Genomic DNA, 23,503 nt, shown 5'->3' on the forward strand with positions numbered 1-23,503 from the left:
GCCCAGATATGTAAAAGCTAGAGCTTTTTCAATCACTGCTGGTATTTTCCACGCACATATGCGTTGTTAGGACTTAAAGGGTTAAAGAAAATCGTGTACACGTATAACGCTTTGTTTTTTCTTCTTTTTTTACTCTCTTGAGGGACTACGGTCAGTTTTATCCACATGAAGTTAACCTTTTTGATCGAGTCACAATACAGCATGGTAGAATTTAAATGTTGGGAGTTTTAGTTCTTGCATCCTCAGTGGCGTGCAATAGAGTTGATAATACATTAAATAACAGCTTCTGTCGTTTACCTTTTTTATCTCTTTGTTTAGACATCACTTACTGGTATGTTACAGAAGACGTCGGACGCTGCAAGGAAATTTGCCACAAGAACAATGTCCCCACTGAGGTATGCCACGCTTACCGTTTTTAGAGAGTTAAACCTTAAATATCTGTGAATGATGACAAATTAGCTGGTTGACTTTTAAAGTTTTTTTTAGTAATTTTTCTGAATTTTTCCTCCCGATTCTTGTCCTCCTATTATGGCTAAAATAAGAGAGAGTTTTCTAATGTATTTCGAAAATAATCCATTATTATTTATTTATTTACTCTGAGATGACTACGTGACTGCGTGATGCAGTTAAATGTGTGTGTTCATTGACATAATGTGATTTGCGTGATGCAGTCGTTGTGTCACCCACAAATGACCACTGCTCACCATTAGAGTTCTCAGTAGCTCAGTGGTTAGAGCGTCCGACTAGTGTACGGAAGGTCGTGGGTTCGAGTCCCATCTGTGAACTTAGAATTTTTTTTCTGAGTTCTTTCTCTCCACACATCAATCCATTATTATGTAAAAAATCTTGATTGCCTTAAAGCGGGTTTTCTCATTCATGGTCAGGCTTGTCTCGCATGTTATTCAACCTGATTAAGCAAAGTTGAAACTGTAATTAAGCATAAGCTTAATCGATGTTTTAACTGGCTCCCCTTGCAAGAAGTCCAAATACATTGCAATCATGGCTTCCAAAGTCGACCTTTACCAAAAATTTTAATCGCAGGGAAATACCAAAGGTTATTCCTGCATTCCGACGGAGATGGTAAGCAAGAGTTATCAACTAATTGGTGATACAAAATACAAGTCTGTCATTCGGAAGTGTGGCTACCAGCATACATCCGGTCCCTGCCGTCGCCTGTCCCTCTACAAAACCTTCTTTAAGGGAACGACGTACACTCGCCGTCACGATGTTGGTTTCTGCGTTGGTGTTTGTGGAATCGATGGACATGAGTGCAAAGCTATTGATAGTCAAAAGAAAGTCGTCACAGGGCCAAACGGTAGGTTTAAATGCCAAGGAAAGTACTGCAGTTGCTCCTCTGTAAATGTCGCTGGATTGTATCGGAAAGTATAGCCAGTTCCAGGCGTTCAGTAAGTTTGAAAGCAGCACGCAAAACGGGATCAGCGCAAAGAACGGCAAGTAGAAAAAAAGGCGTTGGAACATGTACAGGTTACCAAATAAGTTCCGAAATTTAACTCGCTAGTCTCGTTCATAATTATGACGAGGAATTTAGAAGTGCGTGGATTACATAACCCTGTTTGTTTATAGATATATAGTTGCGTTATGTAATGCTTAATCGCCACGTGAACAATCGCATTTTGAAAGAGATATGCAAGCCGGGAAGTCCGGGCGAATTTTCTACCCTTCCACCTCCCCTTCGGCGACGTAATACACAGCTGTAGTGCTTTCTCACCCAATAACTCATTTCCTCGGTCACAATTTTTTTCCCAGTATCTTATCCACGCCGGAAAAAAATAAGTGAAAATGGAATACTTATTGTTTTCTTACTTATTTCAAAGTGAAAGCTAAATATCCATTTTATTTCTTTTTTCCATTCTTTTTAAATATGAGATGATGTCAAATCTCTAATCAGGCAGCAACATTTCATGCAAACACAATCGAACTTTTTATAACACCTCTTAAGGACGAAAAAAGCAACCCTACAACACAAACACGCCAATATTTCCAGTAAGAAATTATACACTTTATATCACTGCGCAGAGAGGCTATAACGAGTTTTACTTGTTTTGCAATAGGTGACCTGAGTGTTTCTGTCATCAAGAAGTGTGGATGCGTGCGTCCCGAATGCCAGCGTGTTGCATTTCGCGAAGTTTACAAGCGGAAGACGGAGAAGGGCTGGATCCAAGAGGTATATACCTGAACAGTTGGGCATGCGCAAAATAGCGCTCAACTCTGTTCAGCATTCAATCGGGAAAATGACCAGTGGCCAATCTCACGCGTTTCCTCCAAAAAGAGGTCAAGCAAAGTGACGTACCTCTAAAAACCAAAACTGTGATATCTATATTGTCTGCGCCCAATGCACTAAAGTACGTTAACTGATTTAGTTTAGATAGTTATAGCCTTTTTTTTCTTTTTCCTTTCACGAAGGTTTCGTTGTTATACTTTCCTGTAAAAAACATTTGTCGTGTAAATCTCATATTGCGTATGTTAGTTTTTGCGTCGTAACATTTGTCAAGTGAGATGTCGTCCACCTGATCTGCTTTCCAATTATAGCACCATACTCAAAGAACGCATGCATTCCTTTCTTAGCTTCATGGTCATATTAATAGGCTAGCGGCATGGTTCGCTGGAGCGTACGACCTAGGTCGACCTAGGCATGCAGCCTCGCCTTGGTTTTCTTTCATATTGAAGATTCATGTTATGTTCAATTGACAGCTGTCAAAATAAGTTATCCGCCGACCGGTTTCACACGACCATATCGCGGGCTCAGGTGAGAGCTTGTGCAAGTCACTTATTTTTGAAGTTTTCTGGCTACCAGTCAGGCAACAACTTAATTTCCGTTTTGCTGTTGTGATTTTTAAGTGCATAACGATTTTTATCATATGACCCGTACGGACCCGCGCGCAAATTCCTTGGAAAACCATATGAAAAAAGTCCCGTATGAGGGCCGTACGCCTCGCTCTAGCAGGGCCGGAAAAAGCCGTACGGCCCTACTAGAAAAGCGTACGGCCCCGCTACTGCCAGGAGATGCCGGAATTGGAACCAGTTGATTCCACAGCTTTGAATTCAGATGAACGATAGTTAAGATTTTTCTAAAAAGCAAAGAATGTCCAACATGTTAATTAAAACTTTACTATCTAGAAAGGATGTTATTTACAGGCGCAGAAATTAAAACAAAACGTGTTTAAACCTGGCAAATGATGAAAAAATACTCCTGACCGCAACAATAAAATCGAAATAAAAGCCGTCAAAAAAATCGGACAAAAACGTATCCTGGTTTGAAGTCATGATAAACATTAAAGAAAAAATGCAAATGCGAAGTAAACTCAAATTTCTCTTTCTGTTGCGTAATTTTAAAATCACAGCAAACAAAATGCGAGTACATGTTTACGACTAACCGCATATGACACAGTTTCCCGCTTGTTTTCACGAAGCCGGCATTTTAAGCACAATTCGGACATCAACTGTAATGCAGAGCTCAACATCGTCGAGGAACTAACGAATTCAAGGACTAAGCAGCAACAGCAGACGTTCATGAATACTCCGATCCGCGGTAAACAAAACAACTTGAAGCCGAAAGGAAACGGAGCGAAGCAAAATCCTGAACTGCCAGTACAATCCCTTTCCAAGTCTATATGTAGTTTCATAGATTATGTTGTTTTAACATCCAAAATCCTTCTTGTTGGAAAATTAATTAATCCTCTCGTTCAAACCAGTTGTGAATTTCAGCTCAGAAAAAAAGTCGCTAAGTTGTTCAATCAGGAGAAATTCAGTCTTCGCTGAGAGACGAGCACGACTAGCCGAAACGTCCTGCAAATTCTTTGTTGTAGTCCTTCATAAACGTTTCCTTTGAAATTTCTACTAACTGCAATCATGTACGAGGAACTTATGCGGATTTAAATCTTCTTGGAATGGAGCTAAAGCTCGGAGATTTCGTTGACAATTTTAACAGAAGTTCAAAAACTTTGTACGCACATCGCAGTTTAAGTGTCATTGTCAGTAAGAACCGGGCAAGCTCCACGGATCGAGGTTGGCCGATTCCCTTCAAACTTTCAGCGTTTTTTCTCTATCGGATAAGATTACGATCGGTGCTATTCTTAGTAAAATAAAATAAATTCCTTCGGATTTTGACCACCCCCTAGTTTTTGGAGCAAATTAAGCAAGATACGGTGGCAAATTTATGTCAACTTCCACAGCTAATTTTACTAACGTCGGATAACCCTTGATCATTTTTACGACTGTTACGTATTGTCCGGCATATAAATAACTCATTTCTGTAATATAAACGATTTTGGATAAAAAGCTTTACTTTGGCTCGACTCCAAATATTTGCATTTTTTGGTTATCAGATGCAAGGCAATTTTTTGCAATTTTTAAAGCCAATTTTCTCCAAAGTGCGGCAGTCTCTTTTGAAACCAAACATATCTTTTATAAGTCCGTCCATAATTCTAAATAAATCCGCAAACTCTCATTTGGCAAGTCAAAATCCCGTCGTGTGAACTTCCTCACAAATTGACCTAATTAGCATAATTTGATCTAATTTGCATAATTGTTGATTTCCCAGAAAATTGTCACGCTTTTTGTTTCATGTTGAAGGTGTTTATTAACTTCTTTTTTAGTATTAATAAGCACGATAGACTACTTTCTGAGAATAGTAGGTATATTTAAAAGAAGTTTCCCACTTACAAAGCAAAAATTCTTTCCTACAAACTTCCTAGAAATTTGACCAAACTTGATTTGTCAACGAAATTCATGTCTCCCCGAAAAATTGTAACGTTTGAGTTATTTCATGTTGAAGGCGTCTATGCTCTCTTCAAGTGTTTATGACAATTCTTTTCCAGTTTAGTGGGCATGCTTACATAGAGCTTTTTCGTTTGTTTGTTCGTTTGCTTTTTTTTAACATGGAATGTATAATTATTTCCGCCGCTCCTGTAGCGACTAGTATGCTGTGGCGTTTTCTGTAACCAATAATGTAATTATCCCGAATTATATTTTTCATACTAAAAGTGAAGAGGGAAAGCTAATTAGGAACAACACGTTAAAATATATTGTAGTTTAGAGGGCACACAATCGCAGATTGTGCTGGTGACTAATCTTTAAATAAGGAGCGTCCGTCCGTCCGTCCATTCATCCATCCATCTATCATGATTAACTAGCTATCTATCTGACTCACGTCTTATAAGCCTGGGTGTCAGCTTAGGGCTCATTAGCAAGGTTGATCTGATCCTGAATCGAGCTGGGCACATTGTTATTACAAATGACACATAAATGCCCATGATAATTTATCCTAGACATTGAAAAAGTTGACTGCAAATTGGGTACACAGAAAGAGTAATACAATGCTCGTATCAAACCCATCGAGGACCGCGGGAAAGCATAAAGATGCCACGCCACGTAAGCAAACAATACTCGGAAGAATAGATCAAATTCACCACTGTTCCCATTGGCTCTGGTAAGTATAAACTAATATGTGCTCCGAATATAAGGAACTGGGTAGGCGTAAACATACATGTATGGTTGGAACCTATATAATTTGTTGCTGGTTACTTTTATATTTATTCGAATACCCATGTTGGGAGGGAGCCAATTGTTAGGGAAACTTATCTTGTTGATGGGAGGGTTAGTGTGACAGGGAGGTAGGGGAGATAATGTACTCTGCTGTGGGTTCAGAGGTCGAAATTTTATTATATATATTAAAGAGAGTCTTAATGGCAAATGAATAAGATTCTCTACAGGGCCGATTAAGGCTCTTTCTTGTCGTATTCTTGGGGCGCTTTCATTCAAATTTGCCACTTCGCTGATTTTAAATAATTAATAATATGATGTCCCTGCATTCTATCCTATGATTGAATTTAAAACATGTTCTACTAATAGGAGGTCTGGAACAAAAAAAAATACGTGGGTAGCCGGCGTGAGGTCTGGAACGAAAAGCGTTTCGGAAACCGCTCGAATGTTTTCTCCCCTTGCCTCCTTTTTACCATTTTGGAGGCTAAATTATACTACATGGGGGCTCCCTGCAAATGCAAATCACATTAAAACGTGGTACGATAATGGTAAAGATGTTGATGAAATGCGAAGAAGAAGAAGATGGTGATGATGATGATGATGATGATGATGACGATGAGGAGGAGGAGGAGGAGGAGGAAGAAAAAGTCGATTGTCACGACTACGATGTTGATGACTTTCTCGGTGACCATTGTTGCGATCGCTATTTTAGTTGTTATTATTGTTTTAATACCTGTGTGTTCGACCAGAATGGCGGATAACGTCCAGACATTTTTGAATAAAAAATTCGATAAGCGTGCAAGAACTAGAAACAAGGCCGATCCTTTGCAGGTAACGACGGAGACGAAGATGCTTAGAAACGAGGATGGTCAGCTCACCTTTAAGCCTGGAGAGAGCAGGACTGCACAACAGAGCAGCAGCATGATCTTACGCCAAGAAGATGTGCAGCGCTATAGGGGTATTGACCCTGAGGAAATCACTAAGGAAGACATTCACCGTGGTGTCGGAGATGGCCTTGGACACTCTCAAAAGTTTGTTGATGGATGACATGGGCAAGCAAAGCCATCAATTTTTGTTTCTTGTTAATTTGCGACCTTGTTAAAACCAACAAAATTGGCAATCTCAAACTAGTTGTCCTGAAAGAAATCTGCAAGCAGCTACATCTGATGACAAGCGGACCGTTATCAAGAAAAGACTTTCATCGAGGCCATTGAAGCAGTTTCCGAAATTTGTACATGCTTTCAAAAGTAACTTAACTAAAAGCTTATTGCTAATAACTAATAATTTTGTCACAAAGGATGTCGAAAGGAGATGTTGGATGGGTGGTGGAGGACACTCTGCCAAGGAACCTACAACATAAGCTGAATTGTCCCAAATGCACCTATGTCGCTTTTTGTAACCCATCGTCTCCATTAAGGCTTGTAAGCTAGGTACACAGAGTCTCTGAGATGACAGGCATTTTAAATACATGTAAAATCGCGAGGATACCCATTGGCTAGTTTAGCCTGTTTTCTTCATTACGTGCCAACAAACCGCCAGCTACGTAGAATCGTCAGTGTTCTCTTTTGTTGTTTAGATATCAAAATTGGATTTGCGAAGTTTTATTATTCATGCCATTTGTGTAGATGTAGTTACCAAAGACATCTACTGCCATTTTAGTTAGAAACGCAAGGGTGAAGAGGAATAATTGAGATTTCATTAACCAGCTCTAGCATCTCCATTATTACAGCTCTATTATAATTATGTTATACCTTGCTGGTGCCCTATTCTATAATTCCACAGTAAAAATTCGTCATTCGTATTCTGTTATTCCCTATCGATGTTCTTACCCAAATTAATCATTCGGACTCAGCTCTGAACTTATCTTACTAGTTAGGTGAAAGTCTTAGTATTTAGACTATAGTTCTACATGCTGTAAGAAATGTCACTGTATAGACGTGATCAAGGATAAAAAATATTTCATTTTTCGTCCCCGACAGAACAAAAGTAAAATAGCGTATTAATCAGCTTTGTTGACACAATCTCTATATACTGTCACGTTGTCAAACAAAAAAATTGAAACAATATTAAAACGTGTATTAAATTCTGGTTTAAGTATAGTAACAAGCTTCTTGCGTGCAACGCGTAACTAAACTGGCCACCTTTTTGGCATGATGTTTGGTTATGAAGATTAACTAGTTCTGTCAATCTTGTTAGTTATAAATGCCATTTCAGTTCAGTCGTATACTCAATATAGCATATGATCAGACACCGAACAGTCCGAACGTGGGGACTTTTTCTACGCCTGAAAAACCAATCAGTTTCATAATAAACAAAATACGATGATGTGTATTATCGTTTGCATCTGAACAGCACATAAGTAAAGTTTTCCCAAAAAAATAGGCATAGTGCAAGTCTGGTCAAATTCTTAGGAAGCCTATAGGATAGACTTTTACTTTGTAAGTGGGAAAATTCTTTTAAATATACCTACTATTCTCAGAAAGTAGTCTATCGTGCTTATTAATACTAAAAAAGAAGTTAATAAACACCTTCAACATGAAACAAAAAAGCGTGACAATTTTCTGGGAAATCAACAATTATGCAAATTAGATCAAATTATGCTAATTAGGTCAATTTGTGAGGAAGTTCACACGACGGGATTTTGACTTGCCAAATGAGAGTTTGCGGATTTATTTAGACTTATGAACGGACTCATAAAAGATATGTTTGGTTTCAAAAGAGACTGCCGCACTTTGGAGAAAATTGGCTTTAAAAATTGCAAAAAATTGCCTTGCATCTGATAACCAACAAATGCAAATATTTGGAGTCGAGCCAAAGTAAAGCTTTTTATCCAAAATCGTTTATATTACAGAAATGAGTTATTTATATGCCGGACAATACGTAACAGTCGTAAAAATGATCAAGGGTTATCCGACGTTAGTAAAATTAGCCGTGGAAGTTGACATAAATTTGCCACCGTATCTTGCTTAATTTGCTCCAAAAACTAGGGGGTGGTCAAAATCCGAAGGAATTTATTTTATTTTACTAAAAATAGCACCGATCGTAATCTTATCCGATAGAGAAAAAATGCTGAAAGTTTGAAGGAAATCGGCCAACCTCAATCCGTGGAGCTTGCCCGGTTCTTACTGACAATGACACTTAAATGCACTTTACTGGCTTCTCAAACAAATTACGCGATACCATTGGCTTTTCAAAATGCGCGCGAAACGGGCCGCCGCGTCTGCATCCACGAACTCATCCACGAAAGAAAAACAAAAAAATTCAGTGGTCATATGATAAAATGCTTATTGACTGAGTTAGGTCGGGCCGGACGGGAAAATATTTGGCTCTCGGTCAGGACGCACGGACCTCGCGCGTCCGGCCCTCCCACTCAGTCAATAAGTACATAGTAAGCGCATCAGAAGAGCCGCCGTCTCGACATGGACTATTAGGAACTCACAACTTTGAGCATGCCACTCTTCCGAACTGCTAGCGGTCAAAGGACGTTTCAATATAGCGCGACATCTGTGGAATGAGTTGCTGCCTGTAATCAAACTTAGTCCATCCGTGACGGATTTCAAGCGCCTAATCAGGCATCCTCGGAGACCCAGGGGCAGTTAGTGGGGGCGTTAACTTTCGCCCGAAAATCCCGTTGTCCCGATAAGCTGCCCGTCGCCCCCACTAACTGCCCCTGGGTCTCCGAGGATGCTAATCAGGCGAAAGCTTTTTAATGGCTGTTAAAAGAAGATGAAGCGGTTCGAGTTCACGGGAGGTTCGAGTTATTAAGATTCAACTGTATTTTGTTTTCGCTAAAATTTGTTATAAGAATCTCTTATTGATATATTTTCAGGAAAAAGACGTTGGAATGTGCGTTGGAACCGGCTGCCCCGATTTCTGTGGATACTGTTTTGATAGGTGCGTCATTTTATCTGCTTAAAATGAAATGGGCTACGTAACTACACAAAGTGTTCTCAAATTTGAATAAAACACGTCCTAAGAACAGATTACCTGGATTAAGAAAAGATTATAGCGGATTGCAGGTGCAAGGTATTGTCTTGATAAACTATCATATTCTTAGAAATAGTAATTCACTGATGATTGCGTTACCCAGTCACGCGTGACGATGTCTACAGCTGCCAACTGGTGTCGAAAAAAAAAAAAAACAAGCAAACAAAACCAGTAGTTTCACTAGCAACCTTTGTGGCATCCCAGGTGTTAATGTATGGAATCCCAAGCTAATGGGTTCCCAAGTCTCCACTAAAAATAGTGGGAATAAGGAGGGGAGAAGTATGCATGTGGAAGGGGAAATGTTGTATGTACATGTCAAATAAAATAATAAATGTACTAGCGTTGAGGGACCAACAAACTGCAGTGCAGCCAACGTCCATCACAAGGCAGTACTAAAAAGTGTGAAATTAAATAAAACTCTGCACTAACGTTGAGGGACCAACAAACTGCAATGCACCCACGTCTACCACAAGGTAGTGCAGGAAATGGCAAAAGTAACAGAAATAACTGAGTAAAATTAAAACAAAGATAAAATTTGCACTAGCGTTGAGGGACCAACAGACTGCGATGCAGCCACGTCCAACACAAGGCAGCACAAATGAAATGAAATAATAAAATGAATAAAATCAAATAAAATATTAAGTAATTGTTACCAAAATAAAATTTTAAATTTAGCACAGAATAATAAAATAGTAGTAATAACAAAACATTTAATAAGAATATTTTAAAACATCATTAAGTTTTAGCTTGTATGTTAAAACCTACAAACAGTTTTATGTTATGTTATATTACAGGTTTAAGGTTTAAGGTTGGGGAAAGGCTTTAGGTTAGAGGGTAGGGAAAGGATTTTCTTGGTTGGTTTAAGCTGAGAGTAGTGTAAACTATCTCTAAGGGGAAAATTTAAGGTAAGGGGGCAAGGCAAAATTGCTTTTTGGTTTAAATTTGAGTTTAGATTAAGGTTTATGGATTCGCGTTAGACCTGAGGACAAGTAAAAATTTAAATATAACTTCTTTTTTTTTCAATAGGAATAAGACGGCCGATTCCGGGTGTAAATACTGTATGTCCTATAAAGCTGGTGCCTGTATTGCCACCAACTACACTACAGAGGCTGTATACACCGGGGATTACAAAAGCAAGAAGATTCATATTATCAAAGAATGCAGATGCAACTCCGAGTAAAATCTGGGGAAAACACTTTGGGAGACCGGAAATCCATACCATGTTATTTCCAGGATGGAAACGTGACCGATGTCTGTTTTATTAGAATGTTTAGAGATAAGAACGTACACGGAGCACATTTTCTTGTAACTTGTCTCACACAATGTTGCGAGACAAGTTAAAAGAAATGTTGCCATATTACTGGATCTTTAGTGTGAGTGTAGACATTTTTGGAGAGTGATAGACAACTTGATTGGCAGACTGAGTAGGTTCTTTATTTACTAAAGGTTTTTTTTTTTCTCGATTAAAAGTTTTAATCATTGCGAGCTGAGCAAAACAAGTTGAATTAAATAAAAATAGTTTTGGTCCTGTTTTGATAGATGAAGGAAAAATATTAGAAAAAGTGAATTATTTTCATTTATGTCCTAGATCGGCACAACGTGCAAGTAATGTAATTAACTGTCGCGATAGATGTAATAGACGTTTTATTTTTAGTTGGGAGTAGAGAACGATATTTTCATTTCTCTTTTTCTTTTGTTGATGAAGAGTTTTAATCGAAGCTCTTCAAAGCCGCTGACCGGACTGGATACTTGACCAAGGACTTGGATTTTGTACTAGTAGTTTAGGTCTTGCTTCGATTAGTTTGAAATCAGATCAACGTTAAATCAACTTCGAAGTAGTTCCTTTAATAATGATAAGAACAGGATACTGGCTTTAATCTAAGCAACAAATTGTTTAATTGGTACAGAACGATTGCTTCATGGCTTGTTAGTATGTATGTTTCAGTCTTGTCGTTGTTTTTGGTTTTTGGTTGTTGCTGTTTTTTTTTTTTTAAGAACTGTTTTATTGTTTGACATTTTTATTTCTTGTTTTTGTTGGTAAAAAACAACACACACGTTTTTGACAATGCCTATTCCCCTTGGTTTAATTTCACAAAAAGAGGAACGCAAATTAAAGAAGAGTTTAACGCCATCAGAATTTTAGAGATACCTCTGACTTTTAACTCGAATTATCCACATATTACTCGCTCCTTGTTTCATTTCCTTTTCCTTTTCTGATACAAGCCTCTAAATACTTAACGTTTCGCCAGAGTTGTTGCTAAGATTAACAAGGTACGGAGGAAAGGGTATTTAGCTGGTTGGAAGATCTTTGTAGAGCTTTTATTGAGCTTTTTAAAGCTTTTTTGCGTTTTTTAGGCTTTTTGAGTTTTTTTAGCGCTTTTGAGAAGTTTCTCTGAGCTTAGGAGCTTTTGGGAGTTTTGTGGCTTTTTAGAGCTTTTTAAAGAGTTGTTGTTGCTTTTTATTAAAAAATCGGTGCTAAACTTGGTTTGGAAAGTTGTTGTGATTACATAGTTGTTTGGAATTAATTTAACTGATTGACAGAATTTAATAAAGCAAGACTAGGAAAAAAGTGTTTTAGTATTATTTAGCAAGTATTCATTCAGATCAGTAGAAGAACACTTGAGCCCCGATATCTCGAACCTCAGTGCTAACTATAAACCTTTTTTCGATTCTACTCCAGGTCATTTTCTTTCTAATTTTACCTCCGGTGCCGATTGGACGTATCATTTTTCTCACACGTGAAAACAGCGATACGCGCCATTTGATTGGTTTACGTCGGCTTGCGAACGAAAATTTACTTTGCAGCTTTCAGTGAGTAAATATCAGTACGTATTTAATGAAGTGATTTCTGCAACAAAACCCTTAGAAGCCTTAGCAGCGGAGTTCAAACCCATGCCGATACCCTGTGTGAATTTTCACCTGGGTGAAAGGGGACTGAGTCCTAATTTTAATTAAATAGATGTATAAAAGGGACTTCGCATAGATGATCGTGGAAAATATTCAAACTTACCCAAACCTGCTTTCTATTTTTAATTTTTATATACGTCTGCGGCGCAAAAAACTACTGACAGTCAGTTGTTTTGATTTGTTTTGTTTTTAATTTCTGAAAATGTCTAAAGCCTGGGTCGAAGTTTGGTCTCTCTCTTAATTCCATCAGTGCCGTTTCTCGCGGCCTGAAACAACAAGCAATAAACCTGTTTGCTCTTGCAGACAAGGCTGCCGCTAGAGAGCTCATAATAGTTAAATTTACTTTGAGGAACTTCTGGGATGAAGAGGTGGTGCAGTGGTAATTAAGAAAGTGATAGTTTGTCGGAATTAGTTGATCTTTAGTAAAGTCGTTCATTCTCTCTCACAAACATTGGCCTTAACTGATGCAGTCTATTAGCACTCATAAGATTTCTTAGAAAAACATTTCAGAGTAATATCTGTTACTTTTAAAAAAAATCTTTTATGGACTTTTCTTGTTCTTCTCCAAACCGGTCTGTGTGAGTTTGTGTGGGCTGTACTTTTCGTAGTGGGTATAAACCTATGGTCTTTCTTTAAATTCTTTTAGTGTCGTTTTCTGCGGCCTAAAACAAAAGGCAATAACACGGTTGCTCTGTCGCTAGTAAGCTCACCATGTTGTGTACAATCTCTATTGTTTCTCTCCAGGTTGAAATTAAGAACGCCAGTGACATGAGCACTGATTCTCATTTCTATAATGCCCCAATTACATTGAGTTTGAAGACTTCCGTCAACATCTTTATTATAGAGTGTTCTTAAGCTGTGTTGGGTAGAATTCAAATCCTAAAACAGCCCAAACTTCTTGAGGGTCGTAATCGTTGATGCCTTTTAAACCTGTGATTATACACTCGCATGTCTTCATGGTATTCAATCATTTTTCTTTAAATTCGAAAACAAATCACTTTGACTTACGCTAAATCATCACAGTTGAAGACATCATTGTGTCAGTTGTCTTGTTCGCTGCATCGCAAAAACAAACAGTTTCATTTGTCATTTCTCTCTAAAAAATCGAAGTTAAAGCATACTGTCTTGCGAAGCGTTACGTTTATAGTCCATTAACACGAGCCAGTATCAATAACCATCAGTTTTATCTCACCCAATTCAATTCAACTTAATGGCATTTTTCAGTCGATGGCGATTATGCACTTTTCTTCGTAACTTTTCCTTCTTCTTGGGTCTTTTTCTTCCAATTAATTTCCGTTTTAGGTACATTAGAGTTCAGTAGATGACAGCATTACAGCGGCATTTTGGAGAACACCTTGGAGCACATGAAGACGAACAAGGAGAAGGACACTGATTCGTGTAAACTGGCTGTAGCGGGAGGACTGGTGAGGAGTAAACGCCAGGATACTGCGCAGGCGCCGCAACACAGCAGGCTGGAGGGCAAACCGCTGTACATGATGTTTGACAGTGAGGTGCACAGACCAAAGAGATCGGTGTACTATGTGCCATACAACCTACAGATGTGGATTAAATTGTTGGAATCATGTTCGTGTTTATTTAGTGTGAAATCCCTGTTAAATTGAAAGGAATATTTTTCCAGTACTTTTATCGTCAATCGCATTTATTTGAATAAAGTAACAATTATTGTCTTCAATTTCAAGTTACTAAACAGCATGCTTGTTAAAGATCACATGACAACAACTGAACGTAGACTGAACGTAAAACACTCAGTCAAATGAAGCCGTAACATGCATGTGTTTCACAATAAAGTCAATAAGTCTCTCAAAAATCATTTCCATCCGCTATCATCTTAGAAGTTGTACATTATTTTGTTATTTATATTGTGTTTGTTGTTCTCGTTGTCATTCTCTTTAACGACAAGTCTTAATATAATAGCAGATAGAAATCTATAATTTAAAGAAGCTTACATGGTATTTGGAGCCTGCTGAAAATCCCTTTTGTTGGATATGTTCTTGGAATCGCTGAAGATGTTACACCAGGTGTCTTTCCTGGATTGGCAGAGGTGGTTACTGATGAAAACAATTATAAAAAATGCTCACAGTTTGTACTTACTTAATTACCAGTAAAAAAGTTTATAACATTTGTATGAAAATTGAGTTAGAATCTTGTATCACTTCTATTTAAAATTCCAATTTATGAATAATTAGAAAAATGATTAGAGTAACATCAGACTTATCATCGCCAGACTAATTACTACAATTATCGTTTTTGAGATCTTTCTGCTGATTCTTTTTATTAGTTTTTTGGACGTTCGTACTGGTGGAACTACGCCAATCAAAGCAGACTCGTACATTTCACTTTGATCTGTTATAATTGATGACCTTTGCGATATGGTGTCATCACTGTTCTTATATACAAACCAATTTCAACTTCGATGAGACATAATAGAGTCATTATAGCTACAATTGACCATAATCTTGGGAGCTCTCCAATCGTAATGATTTCCTCACTTACTTTTCGTTACTGGAATTGTACCTAGGGCTTTCCACAAGTTGCTCGAGATTTCCCAAAAAGTTGCCCGTAATTTCTCAAAAATTTGCTCAAAAGTTGCTCCAAATATCCAAAAAAGTTGCTTCTGGTAATAAAAGTTGCTCAAATGTTGCTTCAAAAACTCCAAAATGCTGCTTCTAATCAAGAGAATTTCTTTAAATATATGCTAATTTCCCTTTGATTTCTAAGCAGTTTTATGCAATTTAACAGCAAAAGAAGTATCTAAATAACATCTTAAGGGGAAAATTTGTTAACTAACAAGAATTTCGTTAACTGAGAAAAATCGTGAAGATATCGATGACGTCATGTTTGCTGGTGAGTTTTATAATGTTATAATGCAGAATGAGCCGAAAGTTGAAACGTCTTTAGATGTTCCTCGAAAATGTTCGGCAAACTTCGTAAATCTTCGGAAACGTTCTTATGACCTTTGAACAACACTCGGATAATCTTCGGAAATCTTCGGTCTGGAAATTGCTTAAAATGCAACAAGTTGCTCGAGAGGAAAAAGTTGCTCGAAGGGGAAAAAGTTGCTCGAAACATGAAAAGTTGCCAAAAAGTTGCCGAGCAACTTGTGGAAAGCCCTAATTGTACCCTTGCCGCTAGGCGACGAGTTTGTGGTCGGTGTAGAAATTGTTGGCCGCGTTTGTCTCGTAGGAATAGAACTTGGAGGAGCGCTCTTTACAGTGGTGCCGGGTGTGGCTTTGGTAACTAGCAGAAGAAACAACAAACTCTGGTTGAAAAGGCTTAGTTTTGAAGGGTTATCATTAAATTATGTTACCATTAAATGTAATTTTACTTACGTCTTGTAACCGGGATAGTAGCTTTGCTGCTAGGCAATGACTTTGTGGTTCGTGAGGTTGCTGCGGGACGTGTTGGTTTCGTAGCAACAGATCTCGGAGATGTGCTTCTTGCAGTGGTCCCGGGAGTTGCTTTAGTAACTACTTGTAATTGAAGAACAGTGGTGTGGCACTTATGGAAAAAGTCCGTTCTACAGGTTACAAATAAACTGAGAGTTGCTCCGTGAGGTTGCTGCGGGACGTGTTGGTCTCGTAGCAACAGACCTGGGATGTGTGCTTTGTGCAACTGTGGCCCCTGGAGTCGCTTTAGTAACTAGTTAGAGAAGCAATGCCGGAAGGTTCAGTTATTAACAACTAAACCCGTTCTTAAGATTACAGCGTAGACCTTGTCATATTCATACCAACGTCTTGTTCACTGACCGTGACAGTAGCTTTGCTGATGGCTTACGAGTCTTTGTTTTTTGTAGTAGCTATGAGACGCTTTGGTCTCGTAGCAACAGAACTCAAACATGCCCTTTTGCAGTGGTCCCGTTAGAAGCTTTCATGACTAGTTAGGAAACCGGTCTTATCAGTAAATGGATTAAATAAGATAAAATGTCTGTTTAATAGGCCATTTCCGAGTTACCCTTTGCCTCTGTTTCAAAACGAGTCTACGTGCGAAACCATTCACATGAAAGTGTCTTTAAAATACACGTCTATTTTCATGTAAATCAAACTCATTTCTTTTCAATGGTTTCGCACGTAGACTCATTTTGAAACTGAGGCAAAGGGGAACTCAGCAATGGCCTATTAGTATATGGCGCGTTGGTCTTTTACCCGCATAATTTGGAGAAGTAATTGAGACTTACCTTGCCTAGTTAGTAAAAGCATATTTTTTTCTTATGATTAAGCATTAAAAAAGATTAAATAAGGTTTTCCCTCTTACGTTTTGTAGCTGGATTTGTAGCTTTGCTGCTTGGCAGACGGGTTGATGTCGGTTTCGCTTTTTGCGGACGTGTTGGTTTTGTTGCAGCAGAACTTGGCCGCGGCGAAGCACTCGTTCCTACTGTTCTGCGAGTGATCGTAGAACAGTAAAAGTATTTAAAAGTAACATGTATTCGTTACCTTTTAAGTATTTTTATCTTATTTGTTTCATGACTCTGATATAGATCGAGCTGATAGTAATCTATAGCTATGGGTCACAAACAACACCTATATTAGAATCATGTAAAAAAAAAGTTCAAATCTTTCAGTTCGATGGATTGCGCCAGCTAAGTGCATCACTTGTCAGTACCGGCCCTCAACTGCAGTTTTTTGCATCATGAAGCACCTCAGTAGGAGTGTTCCTGGGTGATACGGCAGTCCGTTGCAGGTCCATCTTGCTTTATTTAAGATTATACCCAGGATAATAAAACTAAATACAATCAGTTAAAATAAACTAAACAACACAAATAAAATGTATATAAAATACAAACCCTAATGTCTACTGAATTGATTAACAACGTACTGAGGTCAGCATTTCATACTTACAAATTGGTCTTCGGGTTGTCTTGTTAGGTGGTGTCTTTGTAGGCGGCGTTCCGTTTTCTAGAGATCAAAGTGTTTCTTGTGGTTGGTAACCTAGTTGGCCTTGAAGAAAGCAGGGGCGGATCCAGGAATTTGCAAAGGGGGGTGGCTTCTTACCAATATTTGTTTTACTATATTGTTCAAACCCCAGTTTTGTCATGTGGGAGGGGAGGTCTCAGGCTTGTTATTGGCAGTTCTTTGAAAGTGGGAGTGCAAATTAATTTTGGGTTTGAGGCCCATATTACATGGAGCCGTAGGCTCCATCCTCTCTAGGGGGGTTTGGGGGCATGCCCCCTCAGAAAATTTTGAAAAGTTAAAGCCACTAGACGTGATTTCCGCGATTCTGAGAAGCTTTATACAGCTGTCAATTAGGTTATTAAACCACTTTTTTTCTATGATAATTTGGCAAAACATTCTTTCCTCGGAGAAAAAGTTTAGTTCTTATAAAATGAACAGTGTTTTAAATTTAAAGTTTACAGGCCACGAACTTACAGGAAAGAACAGATATGCGGGGTTTTTTGCTCACCCACGTGCGTGGAAATTTTTAGCCCTTGGCAAAGTGGCCTGGGGACAACTTTGGCGAATTTGCTTGCTTGTAAAATCGTTTCAATGCGAAAAAACGGTAAGAAAATTTGCTAAAAACTATGTAAATGGAGAAGAAAATTATTCCAGCAAGGCTAAATCAACTCTTGAAAGCTAAAAGGAATCTAATTTTTGAAAATTATACACACATGTTTTGTTACATTAAGGCAGAAGTTCGTAAAACAGGCTGTCGAAAATCTCCTATCTTGGAAAAATGGCGGTCCTTAACTCTGAACGGCCGCCTGACTATGAAAGGTGGATGAACATTGTCCTTTTTTTCTATTTTAATATGATTATTTCATTTTTCTGGTGGATCAAGGGGGGTGGCTAGCCACCCAATCCACCCCCCCTGGATCCGCCCCTGGAAAGGCTAGGCGTTGATGGTCCTTTTGTCTTTAAAGATGTAGATTTTACTTTTACAGAAAAAATACAAAAAAATATATAACTATGGTTATGAAGAGAACACCTTAGGTAAACTGTCATAAAACGAGTGTTTATAACATTTATTCTAAATGGTTTAAGGTGCAATTTAGTCCCTCGAAAAAGTGCTCAGCACCCCGGTCTGATGGGTTTTCATCTTCTCCATTGCAACAAAATTGGAGTTCGCACTAAAACTCTTAGTGAGCATTAGTAGTATTCACTTACGTTCTGTTATTGGATTCGTTCCCTTGTTGCTAGATATTGTAGATGTCGTTGTTTTAGGTTGTGTCGGCTTTGTTGCCAAAGAACTTAGGATGAGGGATGCTATATAGAAAATAAAATAAACTTAACTGACCATTCCATATGTTGAGTCAATGTTGTCATGCCACAGTAAGAAATATATTTTACGACTTATTCCAAACTGAGCTAAACTACAATTCGATGCTTCAGCTGTCAATCAAAATTTTAACTGTGGTCGACCGAGAACTGATAGGGAGTGAAATTTACAGGAATGAAAGGAAGAAGGCAAACGGAAATACTCGTGTGTCCCTCTTAAGTCTGATTTTCGAAATTCTTCGTTTTTATCTTTACTGCATGTAAAATACATAAGCGACAACGCAGCTGTCAACTTCCGGCTGTAATTTACATAACGACACTTAAACTTACGTTTGGAGGCTTGGCTTGTCCGTTTACTTGTTGGTGTTCCAGTTTTGGGTTGGTTGGTCTGTGTGGGTTTCGTTGTTGAAGTGGTCGCAGGAGTCGTTTTTATTGCAGAAAAACATGATGAAATTGATGAATTACTTGCTATAAGATCAATATTAAATTAATCATTTTCAAACACATCTCTTCGATAGCGACAATTTATAAGCACTCGAGGACAAAAAAATCAACGCAAGTAGACACAAAACTGTGGAAACGTTTTGCAAAGACAAATGACATAATCACAAACTTACACGTTGAAAACACTCAATAATTTGTATTCTTCTATAGTGACTTCCAAATGTATAAATACTTTCACACGTAGTATTTCGTGCTGAAAAGTTACCCTGTACATACTTACGTTCTTCTAACTGGTAAACAAAGATGGTATTCTCAGTTCCAGCACAAGGTTGAGTTTCTCATGATTCCGGCAGGTCGCATGGTTTATAAGGCCTACTCTGGGACCCAAAGTCGCCGTAACTTTGGGCGACTTTAGGCAATTTTAGCTTATTATGTCCAAAATTACGGGCGATTTTGGACGATTTAAGGCGATTTTGGGCAACTTTAGGCGACTATGAGCGATTTTGAGCGACTTCAGGCAATTTCAGGTGACCTTTTAGGCAGTTTTAGGTGACCGACCTAAGTACAGTTCTGGTATACATGTACATGGAAATCATCCTGGTACACCATAAAACATTGTTACAGAAAATATCTATACTTAGAGCGACTTTGGGCGACTGTAGGCGACTTTAGGCGATTTTGGGCGACTTTGGGCGATTTTGGGTCCCAGAGTAGGCCTTTTATAGTTGGATGTAAAGCACTGTCTAGTTGGTCCATCCATATTGTATGTTGCCAGTCCACCATCTCCAGAATAACACTCGGCTGTTCGAGGATGCAAAAACATTCATGAATGTGTTAAGTACTTCTGAGCTTAAAGCAAATGGGTAGTAAAGACACATTCCGTGCCTACGTCATTATGGACACGAAATATTGTTTTAGGTGGGGAAAAACACAATAATTTATTTTTCCGATTATCAATTGTATCTCTCTACCTTTAACGATTACCAGACTAACCAGAGTACTTGTTCTTTTATTTCTAGTTTATTAAGTCTAAGTCGATCGAAATTACCTTGTTTTTCTTATAAAGTTTAGATTCCAGTAATTATATTTCATTTCCATTCCTTTTAAAGTTATCACGTAACATACACAGAAATCGAGACAGACGGGTGATTTATTAACTAACATGGAAATTTACCCAATAATCTTTAAAAAATTGGACGAATCCTTCAAATTTCACATGGCGAGACGAAGAAACTTTTACACAAAGTTATTGTCAGAATTTTTGGCCAATTTGTGACGAATTGTCAGGAAGGGTTAAAAATTGTTTTGCTCTTAAGCCCTTTTTGGTGGGGAAGAGGGCGAGCCCGGTTCCCTAGAACGCTTTGAAACCTTGATTTTTCTACGATGCATATCTGTAGACTTGACCATTTTGATGAGCGGGCGCATGGATCATCCATAACAACAGAACATCATACCAAATTTCTCTATCCCAAAAACTTCATAACCAAATTTCTTGCACTCTGTTTCACATCTTTTGGCTAAATATTAAACATAACGTCGATCGTAATTCTCCTTAGTATATTTTATGCCACTATATTTAGGCGGCGAGGACTCGTCACGATCTGTAAACAGCAGATGATGCAGAGGGCGTTTTTCCTGCCAGTTGACCCTGTAACATCCTAGTCTCTTGTAGCCTAGAACCTCTGCTGATATTGAAAATAGAGCAATAAATTTGCTAATTAAAAAACAAACGTCATATTCAATTAAAGCCTGAATAAAACTGTTTTTTGTTTTTGTTTGATCTAACTAAAACGCCAATTTTCCTTCCGTGATACCTTAACTCTACATTTTTTCACTTTCATGAACATTTAACAATTATTCGCCGAAGGCGAAGTGATTATTGCTGAATAATCTCCGAGGCGAAGTCGAGGGGATTATTTAACAATAATCACTGAGCCTGAGGTGAATAACTGTTTTAGTATAATTTTTAGAGGTGATCATTTTAAAAGAACTATAAAAATAACGATAGCAAACAAGAAAACAGCAAACACTAGTGTTCGCTTGCATACGGTGTAAACCAGTTTAAATCATCGACTGCAATCAGAATTTATTTAGTTAAAGCAATAAAACGGAACTAAGCAAACACAATGAGAAAGATAGATGTCCGGTACCTTTGTATGATTGTTGTTGACTTCTAAGTGAATGTGCGAATCCTCTCGAAAATTAGTAGCTTCGGTGAGAAGAGAACTAAATAATGTTTGCTCAATCGATCTGACTGAGTTTATCATCGATCGCCAAAACCGCCGTGTTTACGATCATTTCTAATGCCTTGAGAACCATCTCTTGAAACTATTTTCAATCCAAAAGCCTTGGTAATCATTTTTCAAAATTTCCAACGTTTTAAAAACCCATGTCTTGGATTGGTTTCTTTCAAATCAAAGAAATTTTCATTTAGCAAAAGCGGCCATTTTACGAGTACTCCCATTTTACTTGCCTGGATGTCAAAGGTGGCATGGCTAAGCGCCTGTTTACATGATTCCTGAATGACTTTCATTCCGGAATGTTCCGGAATGAAGTTCGTTCTGCATTTACATGACAGAGTCGACTGGTTCAACCAAAGGCATTTTCACGTGGCACGTGCGCGGTTTTCGCGCGAGATCAAAACAATCTGGCGCATGTTTCGCGCAAACATGTTTTTGTGCCCATTAATTGCCGTATCTGCATTTTAACGAGTAATTTGACCATAGAGCTGCTTCTTTGGGCTAAAAAGTAAATGCTATTACGTTTTTTCGCTCTGAATTCAAACTGTGGAGTCCGTATGCGGTTTCATGAGTTGCAATTTCGTCTCGGAACGAAATTCGTTCTTCTGTGTTTACATGATACCAGAATGAAATGTCATTCCAGAACGAAACTTTCATTCCGGAATGAAAACCGGAATGAACTCATTCCGGAATGACTTGACTTTCGTCTCGGTATCATGTAAACAGATACAGAGAAATGTATGGGGATGGAATGAACTCGTTCCGGAATGAAGGACTAAAAGCAACATTATCACGGCTCTAACGCCGAAGAAACGGCCAACCATTCATGAATTACAACAGTTGGACGGAATTAAAACTAGCAACCTAACGAAAGTTTTCAAGTTTTAGGCCTTACACCAAACCTCTGTTTTCTATCTATCCCTCGGGAAAGATATAATTCAGCGGGCGATTCATTCAACCACCGTTTTCATTTTTTTTTTCATCACGGTCCTTCCACAACCACAAATTTAATCGATCCAGAAAAATATTAAAAACTAACTTGGAACTGAACTTTTTGACTCTTTACTTTTCGAATCTGTACTTTGTTTGGTTTAGATTTTCTACCGCTCGGGAATTTTTATTTAATTCAACGAAAACCAACCTAATCGTTAGGAGCATTTGTTGTTCGTCCGGTCTTTTCCGTCATTATGCCATCAAATAGTACTGAGTAAAGTTCACGGACGAACAACACCATGTATAACTTAACGACATTTAAACTGGAGTATACAACTTTCGGCGATTTGCAAAAGGAATCGAAAAGTATATTATCTAAACTAAAAGTTCTGCTCAAATAAATTAAAAGGGTTGTGCCTCCACTTCACACCTTTCGTACGCGAAATGCAAATTTGTATTTTCGCATTTTCAGCGCGTTGTGAGTCAAATCTAAAAACTGAACATGCTTCAAAATCTCGTGAAAACGAAATGACATTGACCAAAACTATGTGATACAGTTTACTAATGTTTTAACAGAATATTTTAGGCAAAAATGAAACACACTTTATCAGTAACTGTTATGAAAAATACGCAGGTTGTTTATGAGCAGTTGTACGTACGCTTTTTAGTTGACTGACAACTAAGCATGAGAATGGCCAGGCTAAGACCGTTTTGTAACGAGGTGATTCATGACGTTCATGAACTCATTGTGATATTCTGCTCCATTTGCGTTTGATAAAGTAAAACAAAACATTTTTGAGTTTCCACTTGATAGTCGTTTCCATTTGCTAATTGCCCAAGAATTGTGAAAATAAAAACAAAAAAGAAGATTTTTTTTCTCACAAAAAACAGTCTTCGAGCGCCTTGTGGTGTTGCATTTTTTTCTTATTTCTTTTCTTTACTTAAATCATTCACGAAATAAGCGTGGTGGGAATATAAAATTCAAAATTTGTTTGAGAACAAGTAGATGGTCAGATCCCTTCTCGTCGCTGCAGCCTTTTTTTCTTCGACTCACACGGCAAAATGAAAATTCAAGAAAAATCTTTTGCTACCGAAGTTGTAATGGTGTTTCTTACAGTGCTTTTAACATTTGTTACAATTATTGGTAACGGATTCTATCTCGCCATCTTTGCCCGCTTTAAAGTGTTTCGGCGTAATTTCACAAAAATTCTCATTCTCATTTTAGGAGTTTAGTTCTGTATTTGGCGAAGAAATACATGC

At 38.1% G+C, this 23,503-nt stretch overlaps 2 protein-coding genes across 2 annotated transcripts in view; one reads left to right on the plus strand and one right to left on the minus strand.

The window, feature by feature from the left end:
- Window positions 1-12,732, plus strand: part of LOC144638034 (uncharacterized) — a 44,013-nt gene extending 31,281 nt beyond the window's left edge. The window contains exons 3-7 of the mRNA XM_078497141.1: window positions 319-395; window positions 1,042-1,315; window positions 2,073-2,185; window positions 9,332-9,396; window positions 10,516-12,732. Of these exons, the coding sequence (XP_078353267.1) occupies window positions 319-395; window positions 1,042-1,315; window positions 2,073-2,185; window positions 9,332-9,396; window positions 10,516-10,669 (683 nt within the window). The 3' untranslated portion in view covers window positions 10,670-12,732. The remainder of the gene's footprint in view (window positions 1-318; window positions 396-1,041; window positions 1,316-2,072; window positions 2,186-9,331; window positions 9,397-10,515) is intronic.
- A 487-nt stretch (window positions 12,733-13,219) lies between these two features.
- LOC144638991 (uncharacterized) lies at window positions 13,220-17,100 on the minus strand. The gene is made up of 4 exons (XM_078498259.1): window positions 17,053-17,100; window positions 15,747-16,056; window positions 14,364-14,465; window positions 13,220-13,949 (listed from the first exon to the last, which is right to left on the minus strand). The coding sequence occupies exons 1-4, from the start codon at window positions 17,098-17,100 to the stop codon at window positions 13,711-13,713; spliced, it is 699 nt and encodes a 232-aa protein (XP_078354385.1). The 3' UTR covers window positions 13,220-13,710.
- Between the last annotated feature and the right edge of the window lie 6,403 nt (window positions 17,101-23,503).

The sequence above is a fragment of the Oculina patagonica genome, chromosome 14 (genome assembly GCF_052425735.1).
Source record: "Oculina patagonica isolate OP01 chromosome 14, crgOcupat, whole genome shotgun sequence".
NCBI classification, from domain to species: Eukaryota; Metazoa; Cnidaria; class Anthozoa; order Scleractinia; family Oculinidae; genus Oculina; species Oculina patagonica.

What these genes read in the sequence shown, in the direction of transcription:
- LOC144638991 (XM_078498259.1), bottom strand. Translation starts at nt 17,100, where the DNA reads ATGGACCTGCAACGGACTGCCGTATCACCCAGGAACACTCCTACTGAG. An exon ending in CCAGGAACACTCCTACTGAG is followed by an intron (nt 16,057 to 17,052) that starts GTGCTTCATGAT and finishes TTCTCTAACTAG; the next exon opens with TTACTAAAGCGACTCCAGGG. An exon ending in TACTATCCCGGTTACAAGAC is followed by an intron (nt 14,466 to 15,746) that starts GTAAGTAAAATT and finishes TGTTTTCATCAG; the next exon opens with TAACCACCTCTGCCAATCCA.